General features: G+C 53.5%; 2 protein-coding genes across 3 annotated transcripts in view; one reads left to right on the top strand and one right to left on the bottom strand.

Moving 5' to 3' along the window:
- The window catches only part of LOC140727516 (uncharacterized), a 57,033-nt gene extending 48,830 nt beyond the window's left edge, over positions 1 to 8,203 (bottom strand). Inside the window, exons 1-2 of the mRNA XM_073044959.1 lie at positions 7,974 to 8,203; positions 136 to 183 (exon numbers count right to left, since the gene is read on the bottom strand). Of these exons, the coding sequence (XP_072901060.1) occupies positions 136 to 183; positions 7,974 to 8,203 (278 nt within the window). The remainder of the gene's footprint in view (positions 1 to 135; positions 184 to 7,973) is intronic.
- Positions 8,204 to 15,035: 6,832 nt separating this feature from the next.
- The window catches only part of LOC140732998 (glyceraldehyde-3-phosphate dehydrogenase 2), a 30,129-nt gene continuing 24,201 nt past the window's right edge, over positions 15,036 to 20,963 (top strand). Inside the window, exons 1-4 of one of the 2 annotated variants that reach the window (XM_073055751.1) lie at positions 15,036 to 15,144; positions 19,034 to 19,098; positions 19,442 to 19,538; positions 20,623 to 20,729. In XM_073055751.1, coding sequence (XP_072911852.1) covers positions 19,070 to 19,098; positions 19,442 to 19,538; positions 20,623 to 20,729 — 233 coding nt within the window. In that variant the 5' untranslated portion in view covers positions 15,036 to 15,144; positions 19,034 to 19,069. Of the gene's footprint in view, positions 15,145 to 16,082; positions 16,169 to 19,033; positions 19,099 to 19,441; positions 19,539 to 20,622; positions 20,730 to 20,963 lie in introns of those variants that run through there. The other variant, XM_073055744.1, reaches the window with a different exon arrangement.

Below are 20,963 nucleotides of genomic sequence, written 5' to 3'. Positions count from 1 at the left end.
AAGAGAGAGTGGGGGGGAGAAAGCGAGAGTGAAAGAAAGGGGGAGAGAGGAAGGGAGAGAGTGTTACACAACTGGGAGGGCTTCTCTCGAACAACAGGAACCACTGGGAGGGTCTAGAATCCCAACACCTCTCACCTGGTGTCTGTGTATTCTGAGTGGAATTCATGATCTGGCTTGTTGTCACTGTGGAAAGAGAAAACAGTCAAACAATCCCCGTGCTGTGTTCGGAAGCTCTCCCATTCCTATTGGAAACCGAACAGGTCAGTCAGTATCTATGGAGGGAGGAACAAGGGGCAGAGCAAAGGGCAGAGTGGGAGGGAGAGGGGGACTATTCCGGGCGGTGGGGGGAATACTGAAGGGACGGCTTTAAGGAGAGAGGAAGAGAGAACAGAGTGAGGAAGGGAGTGAGAGTAAGAGATGAAGAGTGAGAGAGGAAGTGAAAGAAAGGGAGTAAGGGAGAAAGAGAGAGTGAAAGAAAGGGAGAAAGTCAGAGAGATGGAGAGAGTTGTTCGGACCTGAGGGTTTCACACAGATAGGAACGAGCGTACTTCAGAGGGGGTCAAGGAGTGGTCTGTGGGCCGGAGGGTGTCACAGAGATGGGGACGGTTTCTGATGTCGGAGCAGAACGCAGAGATGGGGAGTGGAGTAGGGGGTAGAGCACTCCAAGGAGATGGGGATGGTTGTACGGGATGCAGGGGGTCACGGGGACAGGTTTGGGTGCCGATGACAGAGAAAGGCTCAAAGTCAGGGTAAAGGGTGTAGCGGTCAGATGGGGTCACAAAGACAAGGAGGGAGAGGTTTAGGGACCAGGGGATGTCAGAGACAGGGAGAGGATTAGGGACGAGGGGATGTCAGAGACAGGGAGAGGTTTAGGGACCAGGGGATGTCAGAGACAGGGAGAGGATTAGGGAGCAGGGGATGTCGGAGACAGGGAGAGGATTAGGGACCAGGGGATATCTGAGACAGGGAGAGGATTAGGGACAAGGGGATATCAGAGACAGGGAGAGGATTAGGGACCAGGGGATATCTGAGACAGGGAGAGGATTAGGGACCAGGGGATATCTGAGACAGGGAGAGGATTAGGGACCAGGGGATATCTGAGACAGGGAGAGGATTAGGCACCAGGGGATATCATAGACAGGGAGAGGACTAGGGACCAGAAGGGTATCACAGTAGTGCGATGGAGTGCAGCGGGAGAAGTGGATCTTAGAGATGGGGAGGGTGTAGGGTCCGGAGAGTGTGACAGAGATGGGGAGGGTGTAGAGTCTGGAGAGTGTGACAGAGATTGGGAGGGTGTAGGGTCCGGATATAGTGACAGAAATGGGGAGTGTGTAGGGTCCGGAGAGTGTGACAGAGATGGTGACGGTGTAGTGTCGGAGAGTGTGACAGAGATGGGGAGGGTGTAGGATCTGGAGAGTGTGACAGAGATGGGGAGGGTGTAGGGTCCGGAGAGTGTGACACAGATGGGGAGGGTGTAGGATCCGGAGAGTGTGACACAGATGGGGAGGGTGTAGGATCCGGAGAGTGTGGCAGAGATGGGGAGGTTGTAGGGTCTGGAGAGTGTGACAGAGATGGGGAGTATGTAGGATCCAGAGTGTGTGACAGAGATGGGCAGGGTGTAGGATCCGGAGAGTGTGACACAGATGGGGATGGTGTAGGATCCGGAGAGTGTGACAGAGATGGGGAGGGTGTAGGATCCGGACAGTGTGACAGAGATGGGGTGGGTGTAGGATCCGTAGAGTGTGACAGAGATGGGGAGTGTGTAGGATCCGGAGAGTGTGACTGAGATGGGGAGGGTGTAGGATCCGGAGAGTGTGACAGTGATGGGGAGGGTGTAGGATCCGGAGAGTGTGACTGTGATGGGGAGGGTGTCGGATCCGGAGAGTGTGACAGAGATGGGGATGGTGTAGGATCCGGAGAGTGTGACAGTGATGGGGAGGGTGTAGGGTCCGGAGAGTGTGACAGAGATGGGGAGGGTGTAGGATCCGGAGAGTGTGACTGTGATGGGGAGGGTGTCGGATCCGGAGAGTGTGACAGAGATGGGGAGGGTGTAGGATCCGGAGAGTGTGACAGAGATGGGGAGTGTGTAGGATCCGGAGAGTGTGACAGAGATGGGGAGGGTGTAGGATCCGGAGAGTGTGACAGAGATGGGGAGGGTGTAGGATCCGGAGAGTGTGACAGAGATGGGGAGGGTGTAGGATCCGGAGAGTGTGACAGTGATGGGGAGGGTGTAGGATCCGGAGAGTGTGACTGTGATGGGGAGGGTGTCGGATCCGGAGAGTGTGACAGAGATGGGGATGGTGTAGGATCCGGAGAGTGTGACACAGATGGGGAGGGTGTAGGATCCGGAGAGTGTGACAGAGATGGGGAGGGTGTAGGATCCGGAGAGTGTGACAGAGATGGGGAGGGTGTAGGATCCGGAGAGTGTGACTGTGATGGGGAGGGTGTAGGGTCCGGAGAGTGTGTCAGAGATGGGGAGGGTGTAGGATCCGGAGAGTGTGACAGTGATGGGGAGGGTGTAGGATCCGGACAGTGTGACAGAGATGGGGAGGGTGTAGGGTCCGGAGAGTGTGTCAGAGATGGGGAGGGTGTAGGATCCGGAGAGTGTGACAGAGATGGGGAGGGTGTAGGATCCGGAGAGTGTGACAGAGATGGGTAGGGTGTTGGATCCAGAGAGTGTGACAGAGATGGGGAGGGTGTAGGATCCGGAGAGTGTGACAGAGATGGGGAGTGTGTAGGGTCCGGAGAGTGTGACAGAGATGGGGAGGGTGTAGGATCCGGAGAGTGTGACTGTGATGGGGAGGGTGTCGGATCCGGAGAGTGTGACAGAGATGGGGAGGGTGTAGGATCCGGAGAGTGTGACAGAGATGGGGAGTGTGTAGGATCCGGAGAGTGTGACAGAGATGGGGAGGGTGTAGGATCCGGAGAGTGTGACAGAGATGGGGAGGGTGTAGGATCCGGAGAGTGTGACAGAGATGGGGAGGGTGTAGGATCCGGAGAGTGTGACAGTGATGGGGAGGGTGTAGGATCCGGAGAGTGTGACTGTGATGGGGAGGGTGTCGGATCCGGAGAGTGTGACAGAGATGGGGATGGTGTAGGATCCGGAGAGTGTGACACAGATGGGGAGGGTGTAGGATCCGGAGAGTGTGACAGAGATGGGGAGGGTGTAGGATCCGGAGAGTGTGACAGAGATGGGGAGGGTGTAGGATCCGGAGAGTGTGACTGTGATGGGGAGGGTGTAGGGTCCGGAGAGTGTGTCAGAGATGGGGAGGGTGTAGGATCCGGAGAGTGTGACAGTGATGGGGAGGGTGTAGGATCCGGACAGTGTGACAGAGATGGGGAGGGTGTAGGGTCCGGAGAGTGTGTCAGAGATGGGGAGGGTGTAGGATCCGGAGAGTGTGACACAGATGGGGATGGTGTAGGATCCGGAAAGTGTGACAGAGATGGGGAGGTTGTAGGATCCGGAGAGTGTGACAGAGATGGGGAGGGTGTAGGATCCGGAGAGTGTGACACAGATTGGGAGGATGTAGGATCCGGAGAGTGTGACAGAGATGGGGAGGGTGTTGGATCCAGAGAGTGTGACAGAGATGGGGAGGGTGTAGGATCCGGAGAGTGTGACAGAGATGGGGAGTGTGTAGGATCCGGACAGTGTGACAGAGATGGGGAGGGTGTAGGGTCCGGACAGTGTGACAGAGATGGGGAGGGTGTAGGGTCTGGAGAGTGTGACAGAGATGGGGAGTGTGTAGGGTCCAGACAGTGTGACAGAGATGGGGAGGGTGTAGGATCCGGAGAGTGTGACAGAGATGGGGAGGGTGTAGGATCCGTAGAGTGTGACAGAGATGGGGAGGGTGTATGGTCCGGAGAGTGTGACAGAGATGGGGAGGGTGTAGGATCCGGAGAGTGTGACAGAGATGGGGAGGGTGTAGGATTCGGAGAGTGTGACAGAGATGGGGGGTGTGTAGGATCCGGAGACTGTGACAGAGATGGGGAGGGTGTATGGTCCAGAGAGTGTGACAGAGATGGGGAGGGTGTAGAGTCCACTGATGTGGTGGGGTGTAGGGACTGTAGGGGGTCACAGAGACAGTGAGTGTTACAGGCGCCAGAGATATTCACTGAGACGGAGAGAGCGATAGGTGCCAGAGGGGCCAATGAAAACGTGAATAGGCTGGAGGGGTTCAGAGAAGTGTGGAGCTGTGTCATGGCCATGGTGTGTGACAGAGATGGGAAGGGTTGTAGTGGACAGGGAGGACTGTGGAGGTCCGGGCGGGATCATAATGATGGGGAAAGATGTAGGAGCTGGAGTGGGTCAAAGAGTAGGGGAGAGTTGCTGTGGCTGGAGGAAGTCACAGACGGGGAGGAGTCTCGGTGTCGGTGTGGGTGTATGGGCCTTGGGTCACAGAGACGACGGGTGTAAGGGCCGGAGGGGATCTCAGAGACGGGGTACAGTGACAGAGACAGCAAAGGGTTGGTGGAGGTCGGAGAGACAGGGAGGTGTGTATGGTCCAGGAGGTTTCCAGAGATGGTGTTGTTCTAGTGGCCGTAGTGATTACAGAAACGTCGGGGGTGTAGGATCCAGAGGGGGTTATAGTGATACAGAGGGTGTAGGAGCCAGAGGGGGTTATAGTGATGCAGGGGGTGTAGGAGCCAGAGGGGGTTATAGTGATGGGAGGTGTGTCGAAGCCAGAGGGGGTTATAGTGATGGGAGGGTGTAGGAGCTGAAGGGGTTACTGATAGGTGCAGTGGTGTATCAGTGGTGCCATGTATCCAGTTTTAATTTGTACATGGAACTGCCAGAGGCCTGTTGAGTCTCCGAGCTGGAAGAGACCAAACCAGTTGTATACATGGTATTCACACCTCTGGTGTTGTGGAACATTTCAACCTTTGTCATCTACTTACGGGGTGCAGGGAGGTAGGGGTATGTCCTTGTACTCGCTGCTGGAGCTGGCTAAGTTATCTATCTGTGAGTCTGGGGTGGGGCAGCAAAGTCCGTGACTGGGATGACTGGTGATGTTCCAGGGGTTCATGCCTGGGTAACCACAGAGACATTCCTGCACCGTTGGAATCACAGGGGGTAAACGTCATCCTAGATGAGGATAGGAACATTTTAATTTTGTTTGGGTTAGTTTCTGATGCGTTCATTAAAACCATAATATATAGGAGCAGAACTAGTCCATTCGGCCCATCGAATCTGCTCCGCCATTCAATCATGGGCTGATCCAATTTTTCCAGTCATCCCCACTCTCCTGCCTTCTCCCCACACCCTTTGATGCCCTGGCTAATCAAGAGCCTATCTATCTCTGCCTTAAATACACCCAACGACCCGGCCTCCACAGCCGCTCTGGGCAACAAATTCCACAGATTTACCACCCTCTGGCTAATGTAATTTCTCCACATCTCTGTTTTAAATAGACGTCCTTCAATCCTGAAGTTGTGTCCTCTTGTCCTAGACTCCCCTACCATGGGAAATAACTTTGCCATATCTAATCTGTTCAGGCCTTTTAACGCTCAGAATGTTTCTATGATGTCCCCCCTCATTCTCCTGATCTCCAGGGAATTCAGCCCAAGAGCTGCCAGACATTCCTCATTCCTGGAATCATTCTCATGAATCTTCTCTGAACCCTCTCCAATGTCAGCATATCCTTTCTAAAATAAGGAGCCCAAAACTGCACACAATACTCCAAGTGTGGTCTCACGAATGCCTTATAGAGCCTCAACATCACATCCCTGCTCTTATATTCTATAGCTCTAGAAAAGAATGCCAACATTGCATTTGCCTTCTTCACCACAGACTCAACCTGGAGATTAACCTTTAGTGTATCCTGTACAAGGACTCCCAAGTCCCTTTGCATCTCCCCATCTAATTAATAGTCTGCCCGTTTATTTTTTCCACCAAAGTGCATGGCCATACACTTTCCAATATTGTATTCCATTTGCCACTTCTTTGCCCATTCCCCTCAACTATCTAAGTCTCTCTGCAGGGTCTCTGTTTCCTCAACAATACCCACTCCTCCACCTATCTTTGTATCATCGGCAAATTTAGCCACAAATTCAGTAATCCCATAGTCCAAATCTTGGACATACATAGTCAAGAGGTTCAGTTGTTGTTCAGACCAAACATCGGAACAGAACAAATGTGATCTGGGTGACTTTTGATTTAGGAATGATTGTTGGTGCTGGACAGGGTGGTTGAGTATCTCAGAAACTGGAGTTTACAGAGAATGGTGCAAAAAACATTTAAAAAAACATCCAGTGAGCAGCAGTTCTGCGGGTGAAATCACCTTGTTAGTGAGAGAAGTCAGAGGAGAATGGTTGGATTGATTTAAAAAGGTAACAGTAACTCCAATAACCACAAGAGCATCTCTGAATTCATAGCACTTTGAACCTTCAGGTGGCTGGGCTACTCGAGCTGAAAACCACAAACATACAGTCAGTGGCCGCTTAGTGTGAATATTGTCTATATGTGTACAAGAGACTAGGTTAGTCATAAAGAGTTGGATTGAATGGTGAATGCGTTGGTGAGACCGCACTGGGAGTATTGTGTGCAGCATAAGAAGGATGTCATTAAGCTGGAGAGGGTGCAGGGAAGACTCACGAGGATGTTACTGGGACTGTGGGGATTGAGTTATAAGGAGAGACTGGATAGTCTGGGACTGTTTCCCTGGAGTGAAGGAGGCTGAGGGGGCAACCTTATAGAGGTTTATATAACCACAAGGGGCAGAGATAAGGCAGATGGTCACGGTCTTTCCCCCAGGGTAGGTGAGTCTAAATCTGGTTCAGAGAGATATGGGACAGAGGAGCAAATGGGAGCAGGACTTTGGTCAGCAGAGACAAGTTGGTTCGAAGGGCAGTAGATCTCAATGCTCAATCGAATTGGTTAAGTAACACTGGGAGGGAAATAAGATTGATGACACAAACACAAGAAAATCTGCAGGTGCTGGAAATCCAAACAACACAGACAAAATGGTGGAGAAACTCAGCAGGCCAGGCAGCATCGTTGGAAAAGAGTAAGCAGTTGAAAAATTGGGCCAAGACTGGAAAGGAAGGGAGAAGTCGATGTAAGAAGATGGGGAGGAGAGGAAGAAGTAGTTGGTGGTAGGTGATAGTCGAAACTGCGAGAGGGGGAGGGGTGAAGTAAAGATCTGGGAAGTTGATGGGTGAAAGAGATAAAGGGCTGGATATAATATTCATGACAAAATGTTTTAGTAAATCAACCCAATCTTCAAAGCAATAGAGTCAGATCACTGTAGAGTAGTATAGTATATACTCGGGACCTTTAGCCTGGGGTCAGACACAGAGTGAAGCTCCCTCCACACCGTCCCATCACACACTCCCGGGGTCAGACACAGAGTGAAGCTCCCTCCACACCGTCCCATCACACACTCCCGGGGTCAGACACAGAGTGAAGCTCCCTCCACACCGTCCCATCACACACTCCAGGGGTCAGACATAGAGTGAAGCTCCCTCCACACCGTCCCATCACACACTCCCGGGGTCAGACACAGAGTGAAGCTCCCTCCACACGACCCCATCACACACTCCCGGGGTCAGGCACAGAGTGAAACTCCCGCCACACCGTCCCATCACACACTCCCGGGGTCAGACACAGAGTGAAGCTCCCTCCACACCGTCCCATCACACACTCCCGGGGTCAGACACAGAGTGAAACTCCCTCCACACCGTCCCATCACACACTCCCGGGGTCAGACACAGAGTGAAGCTCCCTCCACACCGTCCCATCACACACTCCCGGGGTCAGACACAGAGTGAAGCTCCCTCCACACCGTCCCAGCACACACTCCCGGGGTCAGACACAGAGTGAAGCTCCCTCCACACCGTCCCATCACACACTCCCGGGGTCAGACACAGAGTGAAGCTCCCTCCACACCGTCCCATCACACACTCCCGGGGTCAGACACACAGTGAAGCTCCCTCCACAGCGTCCCATCACACACTCCTAGGCCACAGTATCTTACCTGCTCCCATCAAAAGTGGAACGAACAGCATGAGGAACTGAGCAGGACCCCACAACGCCATCTTGGCCACAGGTAGGGAACTGCCCTCTAATTCCAAAGCAAGGTCTGACCAAGGTGCTCAATCTTGCCCACAACTTGCTGTGCCTCGGACGGACAAGAAGTCCCGCTAGCTCCAGAGGGTGGGGCAGTTCTAAACAGATCTGTACTGGCAGAGGCCGGCACACGTTCATGGGTGGGAACCACAGTTACAGCAGCCGCTTATCACTTCTCTGCATGTTGCATAGACACAAGTGATAGGACGGTGTGGAGGGAGCTTCACTCTGTGTCTGACCCCGGGAGTGTGTGATGGGACGGTGTGGAGGGAGATTCACTCTGTGTCTGACCCCGGGAGTGTGTGATGGGACGGTGTGGAGGGAGCTTCACTCTGTGTCTGACCCCGGGAGTGTGTGATGGGACGGTGTGGAGGGAGCTTCACTCTGTGTCTGACCCCGGGAGTGTGTGATGGGACTGTGTGGAGGGAGCTTCACTCTATGTCTGACCCCGGGAGTGTGTGATGGGACAGTGTGGAGGGAGCTTCACTCTGTGTCTGACCCTGGGAGTGTGTGATGGGACGGTGTGGAGGGAGATTCACTCTGTGTCTGACCCCGGGAGTGTGTGATGGGACAGTGTGGAGGGAGCTTCACTCTGTGTCTGACCCCGGGAGTGTGTGATGGGACGGTGTGGAGGGAGCTTCACTCTGTGTCTGACCCCGGGAGTGTGTGATGGGACGGTGTGGAGGGAGCTTCACTCTGTGTCTGACCCCGGGAGTGTGTGATGGGACTGTGTGGAGGGAGCTTCACTCTATGTCTGACCCCGGGAGTGTGTGATGGGACAGTGTGGAGGGAGCTTCACTCTGTGTCTGACCCCGGGAGTGTGTGATGGGACTGTGTGGAGGGAGATTCACTCTGTGTCTGACCCTGGGAGTGTGTGATGGGATGGTGTGGAGGGATCTTCACTCTGTGTCTGACCCCGGGAGTGTGTGATGGGACAGTGTGGAGGGAGCTTCACTCTGTGTCTGACCCCGGGAGTGTGTGATGGGACGGTGTGGAGGGAGCTTCACTCTGTGTCTGACCCCGGGAGTGTGTGATGGGACGGTGTGGAGGGAGATTCACTCTGTGTCTGACCCCAGGAGTGTGTTAATTTACACCAGCTAGATCTGGGTTTCTCAAACGGGGTTCCGCAAGAGATCGCAATTTTTTAAAAAAACACAGTTTTTTGAACTTCGCACAATGCGGGATGCTAGCGCTCGCGGCAGCCCCGTTACAGATCTCTCAGCCAGTTTTGCAGTGGGCAGTACGACTGTGTTTATTTGCTTGAGTTTATTCTCAGGTTTGGACGCGAGATAGTGGAGGTGGTTGATAATTGGTAAACACTGTATTGCACAGAGGGGAGGACGGTAGGCTGATGAGTGGCGTGGTGTGTTTTCCGAGCATTGAATAGGCTTGCCCAATTTGGGCTGTGACGTCAGCCCCTCCCTCTCGAATTACCCCCCCCCCCCCCACCCCACAACTCCCTCTTATGTGCTTCTGGCTGACTTCTGGGAATGGACAAACTGTCATGAAAGCTGCATATCGATGGGTTTTACATGGACTGGTGAGCCAGTTTAGCCTATTCCATTATGCCTCGTCAAACGACCTACAAATGTAACAATGGCTCCAGCAAAATCGAAAAGACACTTAACTAGAAATCACAGCCATATGACACGTAAATGTGCTGATTATTTTAAACGATTATTGGAATCTCAAAACAAGCAGATTGAAAATAAAGTCAGTCAGTGAAAAGGTGGGAGAAACAAGTTATTTAGCGGCTTTAAGACCAGTACACTTGAGAATGTTTTAAAAGCTGTGTGAAAACATGGACAGAGAGCACAGCAATCTCCTGTAACATGCAGAAATCCAGTGACTTAGCAGAGGAAGATTCCTCAACAGGGTGTTTGAACTGAAAGCTGAATTGCAGGAGGATTTTCAAGAAAACAGTAGGCCAGATTTTGTGAAGTGCTTTGAAGATGAAGAACGGCTGCAGAAACTAGCCTACTAAACAGACATTTTTCATCATGTGAACGAGTTGAACAAGTCTCCACAAGGTGCTGGAGAAAATGTTTTGACTTCAAATGACAAGATCCTTGGATTTGAAAGGGAACTAAATCTTTGGAAAAATTGCATTGCAAAAGGAAATCTCGAAGTGCTCCTACTGCTGCTTGGGCTGGAGAGTGAGGAAGGATCAGAAAATCTTGTGTCTTATTGAAAACCACCTGGAAGAACTGCAGAACAAAATTAAACAGTATTTTTCCTCACTTTTGACACAAGTGTATGGCCGGGTAAAGGACCCTGTCTCCGAATCTTCTGCTCAGCCACAAAACCTGACTTTGAGGGAAGAGGAAGAACTTTATGAGCTGGAATCTGATTGTGCACCCAAGATGAGATTTATTGACCGGCTCCTGGACAAGTTCTGGATTTCTGTGAAAGATGAGTATCCTGCCATTCTCAGGAAGGCAACGAACGTTTTCCTGCGGTTTTCAACTTCTTACGTGTGTGAGCAAGATTTTTCTTGTTTCACAAGCATCAAGAGCAAAGACAGAAATCATCTCATTTCAGTTGAAGATTAAATCCGTGTGTGCTTTCCTCAAGTTCAACCCAGAATTGAGTAAGTTATTGTGTTTGCCTTATGATTTTTTTTAAATTTGTGAAAGTGAAAGAGATTAATTTCAAGAAAGGTAAAGTAATAATTCATTCTCTACTCAAAAGAACATTGCCCCCTCTCCTCCCCTATCCCCTCTTGCTCTCCTCCCCCTCATTCTCCTCCCTTCCCCCTTTCGCTCTTCTCCCCCTTGTTCTCCTCCCCCTCCCCTCGTGCTCTTCTCCCCCTCTGTCTCTCATCCCCTCTCTCTCCTCTCCTCTCATCTCCCCCTCTCTCTTGTCTCCACCCCCTCTTGCTCTCCCCCTCTGTCTCCCCTATCCTCCCTCCTTCTCGTCTCCACTATCCTCTCCCCCTCCACTCCCCGTGCACCCCACTTGCCTTCCCCACTCTCCCCACCTGCTCCCCCCACCGCCACCCTCTCCTACAGCACCACTCTCCACCATCCTCCTCCTGCTCTCCCCTTCCTCCCCCCACTCTCTCCCTCCTTGCTCCCCCGCACTCTCTCCCCTTGCCCACACTCTCCCACCTCACCCTCCTCTCCTGCCTCCCTCCCTCCCACCTCCTTCTCGTCTCCCCTGTGTCTGACTTGGGGTTGGTGTTGGTGGGTGTTGATACTGTGGTCGATGGGACAGTTTGGAGAAGTGGATTATTGAGGTGTTATGGTCGGTTCCGAAGTCCGCATTCCAGTTCTTGATCTGGTCCGCGGACTCCGGACTCCAGGTCCTTCGACCGCCCCTCGTTTCGCCTTGAACTCAGGTATTCACACCTGAGGATCATCTTAGCTCGTTGGGCTCAAGGAGACGCAGCTGATGCCGATCGGTTGGCTGTGAATATAAGGGGCTCTGGGATTGAATATAGTTGGGGGGTCGTCCTGTCTTGGAGTAACGCCGTTAATGATGAGTTCTGTGAGTGAGTGAGTGAGTACTGTGAGTGAGTGAGTGAGTGAGTGAGTGACTGCATAGCCCGCCTGAGTCTTCCGGCCGCAGTGAGTCTGGAAGTCACCCCGGACCGAGCTCCCTTCCTACCCCCTGCCTCCGTCGGATAAGCCAGGCCAGATTGCCGTTGTCCGGCGGAGGGCTCTGCCCCTTCCTATCCCTAGCCTCTGACGGGTTGTGCCCCGCGACTTGCCCAGGAGCCCTGTGTCCTGCCTGGGAGGTCTGGGTCCTGCCCAGGAGTTCTGCAGCCTGCCCAGGGGGCTATTCTCCCAGCATTCCTAGCCTCAAGACCTCAGCCTCAAGAACCCATCCTCAAGCCAAGCCTCGAGACCACCTTGGACCCCAAGATCATCTCTGAATGTCACAGTCTCCACAGCTTGTCCTATCCTTGTCCCGTCCTGCCCCTAGTACTTCAGTGCCTGCGTCCTGCACTTGGGTCCAGTCTCACGTCCCCTTGTGACATGAGGATCTTGACAAGGACAAAGTGATCGCAAAGCTGCTTCACTGAGGAATGACTGGCAAAAATAGAAGAGGAGCTGGCTGGGACTCACTGACAACACGCTGAGTCTGTATGAGTCATCACAGACACTGATACACACACTCACACACACAGACACACACACTCACGCACACACACACACACACTCACACACACACTCACACACTCACACACACACTCACGCACATGCACACACACACACACACACACACACACTCACACACACACTCACACACACTCACACACACACTCACACACACACACTCACACACTCACACACACACACTCACACACACACTCACACACACACTCACACACAGACACACACACACACAGACACACACACACTCACACACACACACTCACACACACACTCACACACAGACACACACACAGACACACACTCACACACAGACACACACACACCATGACACACAGACACACACTCACACACACACACTCACACACACACTCACACACACACACCGTGACACACAGACATACACACACGCACACACACAGACACACACACAGACACACACACACAGTGACACACAGACACACACACAGACACACACACACACTCACACACACAGACACACACTCACACACACAGTGACACACAGACACACACACACAGTGACACACAGACACACACTCACACACACACACACTCACACACACCGTGACACACAGACACACACACACACACACACAGTGACACACAGACACACACACACAGTGACACACAGACACTCACTCACACACAGACACACACACACACACTCACACACACAGTGACACACAGACACACAGACACACACACACACAGTGACACACAGACACACACTCACACACACACACACTCACACACACCGTGACACACAGACACACACACACAGTGACACACAGACACACACTCACACACACACACTGATACACACACTCACACACAGACACCGTGACACACACACACAGACACACACACAGATACACACCGTGACACACAGACACACACACACACAGACACACACACACACACACACACAGTGACACACAGACACTCACTCACACACACTCACACACACAGTGACACACAGACACACACACACACAGTGACACACAGACACACACTCACACACAGTGACACACACACACACAGACACACTCACACACAGTGACACACAGACACACTCTCACACACTCAGTCTTAGACTAACCAGGGGATGGGTCTCTTCCTCTGCTCTTTATCTCTCCCCATCCTAACCCTAACCCTCTCTCCCCCCACTCCCCACTCTCTCTCTCCCAACCCCCCTCTCTTCCACCCCCTCCCTCTCTCCTCTCCCCTCTCTCTCTCTCCCTCCCCTCCACAGGGGTCAGTTCTGTCCCTCTCTCACACACATTTTGCTCTATTTATTGACGTTGCAATCTATTGTGCTGCATTAGTGATAACAAGCGTGATTCTACACAGACACACAGGTGCAGGCGCACACACACACACACCCTCACCCACCCGCACAGACGCTCATGCACACACACCCACACTCACAGACTCAACCACCCTCACACTCTCTCTGACACACTCACACGCGCATGCGAATTTGATGCACACAGTCATCCCTACACACACATGTACACAGTGAGGGTCATGGTTTTTGATGTCTTGGGTGCCTTCAATACGATGCAGCCCTCATTGCTGGGAGGATAGCTCCGTTCAGTGCAGGTTGGCACTTCCATCGTGTCCTGGATAATGGACCCCCTGACTGGCAGACCACAGTCGGTGCAGCTTCAGAGCTGTGTCAGACGTGGCTATAAGCAGCACTGGGGCCCCACGGGGGACCGTATCGGCTGTTACCCCGTATACCTCAGACTCTAGGTGCAAAACCGCGTCACGTCATCCACAGAAGTCCTCTGATGACTCTCAGCAATAGTTGGGTGTGTAAAGGGAGGATGAATACAGGGCCCTGGTGGAGGACTTTGTCAAACGGTGCAAGCTGAATCATCTGCAGCTCAACATCAGTAAGACAGAGGAGATGGTGATGGACTTTAGGAAGACTAAGCCCGCACTGCTCCCTGTTACTATTGGTGGTGAGGACGTGGATGTGGTACCCGAGGATGCACCTGGGTGACAGACTGAGTGGAGCATCAACACAGAGGCTGTGTACAGGAAGGGCCAGAGTCACCTCCACTTCCTGAGGAGACTGAGGTCCTTTGGAGTGTGTGGGCATCATCTCCACATACTCTACCAGTCTGTTGTCACCGGTATGATCTTCTATGGGGCGGTGTGCTGGGGCAATGGCATCAACACGGGCGGTGCCAACAGGCTCAGTAAACTGATTAGAAAGGCTGGCTTTCTTATGGGAGTCAAACCAGACACATTGGAGACTGTGGTAGAACAAAGGATCCTGTGGAAAATGCTGGCAATTCTGGGCAATGTTCGCTACAGTCTGCGTGCCACCTTGGCTGAACAGAGGAGCGCTTTTAGTAATAGACTGAGACAACTGCGCTGCTCCAAGGAGCACTATACAAGGTCATTCTTACCCTCGGTCATTAGGCTCTGTAATGAGCCGGGGAAGTGATGACCCCCCTCCTGTTAGACTGTTTGAAATAGCTTATTTTTTAATTCTTTCTCAATTCCGTTCTAATATTTATAAATTTGTACACTTGTAATGCTACTGTGACACTGTAATTTCCTTTCGGATCAATAATGTATCGATCTAGACAGTATATGCTTACACACATAGGCACGCACTGTCACATTCACATTATCACCGACATTTGTCGTGAAGTGTTGTTTTGTGGCAGTGAATTTACGATCATAGCCACACACACGAGTCCTGCGGCACAAATTTACCCCGGGCTGCAGTAGTGGGGAGGAAGCTGTGAAACTACATCTCCCAGCGAGCTCCCGGGGCCCCCACGCAGGCGCAGCAGCCACCTTCCCGCCAAAGTTTCTGGAATCCTCCGACGCACTGTCGCCGGGCAACGTGACGTCACGGGCTATAAAAAGAGCGGTCCGGCTGCGGCAGCGGGGGTTTAGCGGGACTGCGGCATCTGGCAGGTGCGTGTATCGGGGGGCGGAGGGGTGCACCCGGGACCGCTTCTGCACTGGGGAGGGGGGCAATGCATCCCATTGAGCGAAGTTTGCATTGCCGGCTGAGTGCATCGGAGGGTCCACGCATGGGGGGTCCCGGGGAAGAAGAGGGGATGGGGGGCACTGGGTTCATGCATGGGGGGTCCCGGGGAAGAAGAGGGGATGGGGGGCACTGGGTTCATGCATGGGGGGTCCCGGGGAAGAAGAGGGGATGGGGGGCACTGGGTTCATGCATGGGGGGTCCCGGGGAAGAAGAGGGGATGGGGGGCACTGGGTTCATGCATGGGGGGTCCTGGGGAAGAAGAGGGGATGGGGGGCACTGGGTTCATGCATGCAGCGCTGTGAGAAATGCCCGCGGGGGTGGGGGAGGGGGTTACACTGCGTTACTGTGTGTGTGCGTACCACCTCCGTGGAAAGGCCGAGCATCAGCGCACTGACTCGGGGCAGGGGTTTGAGGGGGGAGACGTGGGTCAAGGGATGTGATTCCAGGAGCTGCGGCAGGAAGGGGTTACGGGGGGGAAGGGGTGTAGGAGTGGGAGGGGGTGTTGTTGGGGAGATCTGTAGAGTCGCGGAGGGCGGCTGTAATCGGGGTGACGAGTGGGCGCGGTTGGTCCTGCTGTTGCTTTTTCCATAACAGCTGGCTGCTGAGAGGCACCTGTGTCGCTGTTTTATTTTTTTTGCCCCGCAGAGCCTCTGCCCCCGTCGATGATTCGGAAGGGTGGGGGTGGAGATGCTCCCGCAGCACCAGCTGCTGCCGCCGGCTTGATCTGAATCCGCTCCCTTCCTCCCTCCCCCGGGGAAACCAGGCGGTAGCGATTGGATTGCGGCGGCTGAACTAGGTCACCGCACACAGAGAGAGAGAGAGATCAGCCGGGTTATCAGCCCGTCTGTCTTCAGAATCAGGGTTAATATCATAAGAGGTGAAATTTGTTTGCTTAGCGGCAGCACGTTGTTCCTGTAGCTCCCCTTGATGGTAGAGGGCACGTCGCAGGTACTGGGGGTCCGGAATGATGGATGCCGCGTTTTTTGAGGCATTGCCTTTTGAAGGTGTCCTTGATGCCGGGTTTGCATCCTTCCGCAGCTCCCCCCCACCCGATCCCGTGCAATGCCCCCCCCCCCCTCTCCGCGCCGCCGGCGATGCGTCCAGAAAGATCTCCACGGCGCAAATCGCGTGCCGTGAAGTTTCCTCAAACTCCTAATGAAATATAACTACTGCCGTCGCAAATTGCATCAATATGTCGGGCGCAGGATAGAGATGTTGATACCCTGGAACGTGAAACTGCGCACCCACGATGAGGTCTGGTGTGTGTTCCCTCGACCTCCCGTTCCTCAAGTCCACAATCGAGTCCTTGGTCTTCCTGACATTGAGCGCAACGTTGTTGTTGCGATTTCACTCAACCAGATTAGATTTTTTTTTTGCGTGCCTGTGTCTGACTGTGTCGCTCCATCTGGCTACGCACTGCTTCTCCCCCACCCCATCTGTGTCTCCAATCCTCTGTCCCAGCCACTCTCTCTCTCTCTCTCTCTCTGGGACACAGTGTATCCTGTATCAGTTCCTCTGATTCTCAGCGTCTACCGCTCTCCCCCAAAGTGAGAGGCGACATTGTAACCACTTCCAGCCCCACGGACACTGGATCTCTCTTCATGAGACCAGGAGTAGAGCCCGTGGAGTCTGATCGTGGCCTTCCCCCGGTGACCTTTGGTGCCCCGACTATCCCCCTCTTGTCTTAGTGACGTGGCCTCCGCAGCCGTCGGGGAATTCCGCAGATTCCCGCTCTCTGGCCAAAGGGATCTCTCCTCATCGTGCAAAGGGACGCCCTTGAATTCTGAAGCCATGCCCTCTGGTGCTGGAAACATCCTCTCCACGTCCACTCTCCCGAGGCCTATCAGTATCCCGTGGGGTTCTCGCCCTCTAAACGCCAGCAAGTACATTAACCCCTTCATGCCCAGGGTGATTCTAATCAATCCCGTCTGGACCCTTACAAGTGCCAGCGTGTGCTTTCAGAGATAACTGCCACCAACGCTACGGGAGATGCTCCAAGGGCAGTCCATATGTCATTATGCATTTAGGGGGATGAAGACAGTATCACTCAGCCAGTCCTCTTGAGATGAATGCTAACATTACATTTTCCTTCCCATTAACTACCCGCTTACAGCAATCCCTTTCCATTCCCACTCAGATTCTACCCTTTGGGGTGTCGGGGTGGGGGGGGCAATTCGCGATGGACAATTAACCATCCACCCCGCGCATCGGGATGTGTGAGGGAATGATCCCCCTGGGGAATTTGCAAACCAGTTCCCGGGACTGAACCGGGCTATACATAGTGCGAAGGCAGGGGCTCTACCCGCCGTTCTGGCCGGCCTCTCCCCTGCTCCCTGGTGTGAATGATGTTAACCTCATTATGGTGGGATTATAGTGATTAGGGGGTGGGGGGTGGGGGAAGGCAATCTTGTTACTCATTACAGGAAGACCCCAGATACGGGAGGGGAGCTCGGCGCATCCAGCTATGGTGGGGAAGGCGGAGGGCATCTTGGTCTTCGTCAGGGAGGGGTTGGACTGACAACAGAGGAGACAGTTACAGTACTGTGAAACAGTTTTAGGCACGTGTAGGTGCCTCGGACTTGCAGAGCGCTGCAGTAATTTTAGGCATTGCACTGTACAAAAAAAATCCATAACACGGGTGAGCGATGTTCAACCCGACTCTGATGTCGGCTGAGAGTGGGAAGGGGACAGGGAGAGGGGCATCATGGTTGGGGGAAGGGGGAAGGGAGAGGGGAGGAAGTGCCAGAGAGACGTTCTGTAATGATCAATAGACCAATTGTTTAGGATCAAATGAGCTTGCGCGCTGTCTCAGGGCTGGGTGTGTGTCTGCACCTGTGCCACCTGACCCATACCCCTCCGCAGGGCTCCCCCCTCACCGTTCCCTGCACCCTTTACATTTACTTTGCAAAAGTCTTAAACTAGCTCAAAAATTTCACTTTACATTTAGGCATTAGTATTTCTAAGGCTTTTGTGCGATACTGTAGGTAGTTGGAGTGCACAAGAACGATGACCTTGTTCAAGCATACAAGACCTCGGGGGTAGGCGGAGTTCAAAGCAGCTTTCTTATCGAAGTGTATACGTCACCATATACAACTCGGAGATTCATTTTCTTGCGGGCATACACAGTAAATCCAAGGAACACAATAGATTAAATGAAAAACTGCACACGATATCGAGGACACGAGATGAAGAGTCCTTGAAAGTTTGTGGGAACAGTTCAGTGATGGGGCGAGTGAAGTTTTCTCCATTGGTTCATGAGCCTGATGGTTGAGGGGTAATAACTGTTCCTGAAGCTGGTGGTGTGGGTCCTGAGGCTCCTGTACCTTCTTCCTGAAGGCAGCAATGAGAAGAGAGCATGGCCTGGGTGGTGGGGGTCCCTGATGATGGATGCTGCTTTCCTGAGACAGCACTCCATATAGATGTGCTCAGTGGTGGTGGTGGGGGGTTGTGTGCTTTGCGTGTGAGGAACTGGGTTTGATATTGAGATATTCTCAGTATTGGGAGAGTCCTGTACGACTGGACAAGTCTTTAGATTCAGGGTCAATCGTTTTCAATCTGCATTGTGTGGAAATTTCCCCTCTCAGGCTGGTGAAATCTGGGGAATTCTCTGTCCCTGGGGGCAGAGTGACAAATGTAGAAATGGATTAATATCTAGGAGGTGGGGAGGCTGAGGGAGCCAGTAGGTGAGGCCGGAGTGGGTCGTGCGGATTTCCTTGGGAGAAAGCCCGCCCCACCCCTCTGCGTAGCACAGACTCGTTCAGGATCCTCGCTGTCCTCGTCTCTCAAAGTGTTTTTATCTCCTACCCTCCCCAGGATTTTCTGGCTGTCGTGTTTCATCGCCCATCCAACATGGCAGAGCTGTCGGTCGGAATCAATGGGTAAGGAGGCTACCTACCCCGAGAGGGAGCTCCCCCAGAGGGGGTCCCTCCCTCACCCTGCCTACTCAGGGATCCCTGTGGGTGAGGAGGGAGTCTGAATCTGCAGTGGGATCTCCTCTCCATGGGAAAGGACCTCAACGGCGTATGTGGGGAGGGATCGTCGTATGGGAGCCAGAGGGATCTCCACGGGGACTGGGTGAGAGACGGTTCTTATCAAGGATCGTCACGTGGAAGGGGGAACGTGGCGGCAGCGAACGGGACGGGGTCTCCATCGGGATTGGTGGGGTGAAGGGGATATTTGGCCTCGTGTTTCTGGTTCTGACCTCCTCTCCCCGCCCCGTAGATTTGGACGTATCGGACGCCTCGTCCTCCGTGCCTGTCTGGAGAAGGGAATCAAAGTGGTGGCGGTGAACGACCCGTTTATTGACCTCAACTACATGGTGAGTGTTGGTGGGGACGTTCGACCTGGTGCTGGGTTAAACTCACTGGGACCTTCTGGCTGTCCCAGCCAGGTGAGGTGTTGACGGTTTCTGGGCTGCCCCAGGGTCTGATGGGTAAGGTGGCGAAGGGGGTCAGGAACAGGCCCTTCGGTTCAATTGCCCACTCTGGTCAGGTTCCCCATCTGAGCCAGTCCCACTTGACCGCGTTTGGCCCTTGTCCCTCGAAGCCTTTCCTATCCGCGTACCTGTCGGAATGTTGTTAATGTACCTGTCTCAGCCACTTCCCCCGGCAGCTCATTCCGCACACAGACCATCCTCTGGGTGAAAACATTGCCCCTCGAGTTTAAAGAAAAACTCTGCCCTCTAGTTTTTGTTTCCCCAATTTTGGGGAAAAGACTTTGTGCCTTACTTCTGCCCCCCCCCCTGATTTTATACACCTTTAGTGTCTCCCCCAGTCTCCTGCATTCTGAAAAATTAAGACCCAGCCTGCTCATCCGCTCAATAACTTAGTCCCTCGAGATCTGGCAGCATCCTTGTGGATCTTTCCTGCACCCTCTCCATCTTAGTGACGGAACTACACACAATACTATCAGTGCAGTCTCACCAACGTCTTGTACAGCTGTAAAGTGACGTTCCAACCCCTGAACCCAGTGTCCTGACTGACGAAGGCCAGTGTGCCAAACACCACCTTCGCCTGTGACCCTTCGTCCAGGAAACCGTGTACCGGCACCCCTAGGTCGTTCTGTCCTACCTTGTGCCCCAGGGCCCTGTCGTTTACTGGGAATGTCCTCCCCACCGTTTGTTTTTCCAAGGTGAATCCCCCTCGGGCGTATCTGGAGTAAACTGTCCACCCTTCTTCGAACCGCTCACCTTGGATCGGAATTCCCTGCAAATCCCAGTGACCGCCATCACTGTCCATGATGGCGTTCCATTTTACGGTCACTGGCGTTGTGTGTCATCTCATTCCAAGCGGCTGGTGGAATCTGGGGCCGGGTCCTTCATGGATACTGGATGGGAGTGGGGTCAAGGGGTGATTTGTCCTCTTCTCTCCCCTCACCCTCCACCTCTCTTCTCTTTCCTCCAGGCTTACATGTTCAAGTACGACTCCACTCACGGCCGTTACCGTGGCGATGTGCAGGTGGAGGACGGCAAGCTGGTGGTGGACGGGAACCCCATCTGCGTCTTCCAGTGGTGCGTACGCGGGTGTGTGGGATGGGCGTCCTTGTGAGGTGGGGGTTAAGGGTTCTGGGGGGGGTGGTCTGTCCTTCCCTCCCTCCTCCCAGCCTCTGGGGGTGGGCAACGCTATCAGGCTCCTTCCTCCTCCCAGCCTCTTGGCTGTAGGGGCAACACTGTGGGGCTCCCTCCCTCTCTTCGTTCCTCCTTCAGGTCTCTAGTGACTGCCGTTGCTGGATTCCTTCCCCCCCC

This window comes from Hemitrygon akajei, chromosome 1, assembly GCF_048418815.1.
Source record: "Hemitrygon akajei chromosome 1, sHemAka1.3, whole genome shotgun sequence".
NCBI classification, from domain to species: domain Eukaryota; kingdom Metazoa; phylum Chordata; class Chondrichthyes; order Myliobatiformes; family Dasyatidae; genus Hemitrygon; species Hemitrygon akajei.
Note: the sequence above shows the minus strand (reverse complement) of the source record. Positions and strands in the feature narration are given on the sequence as shown.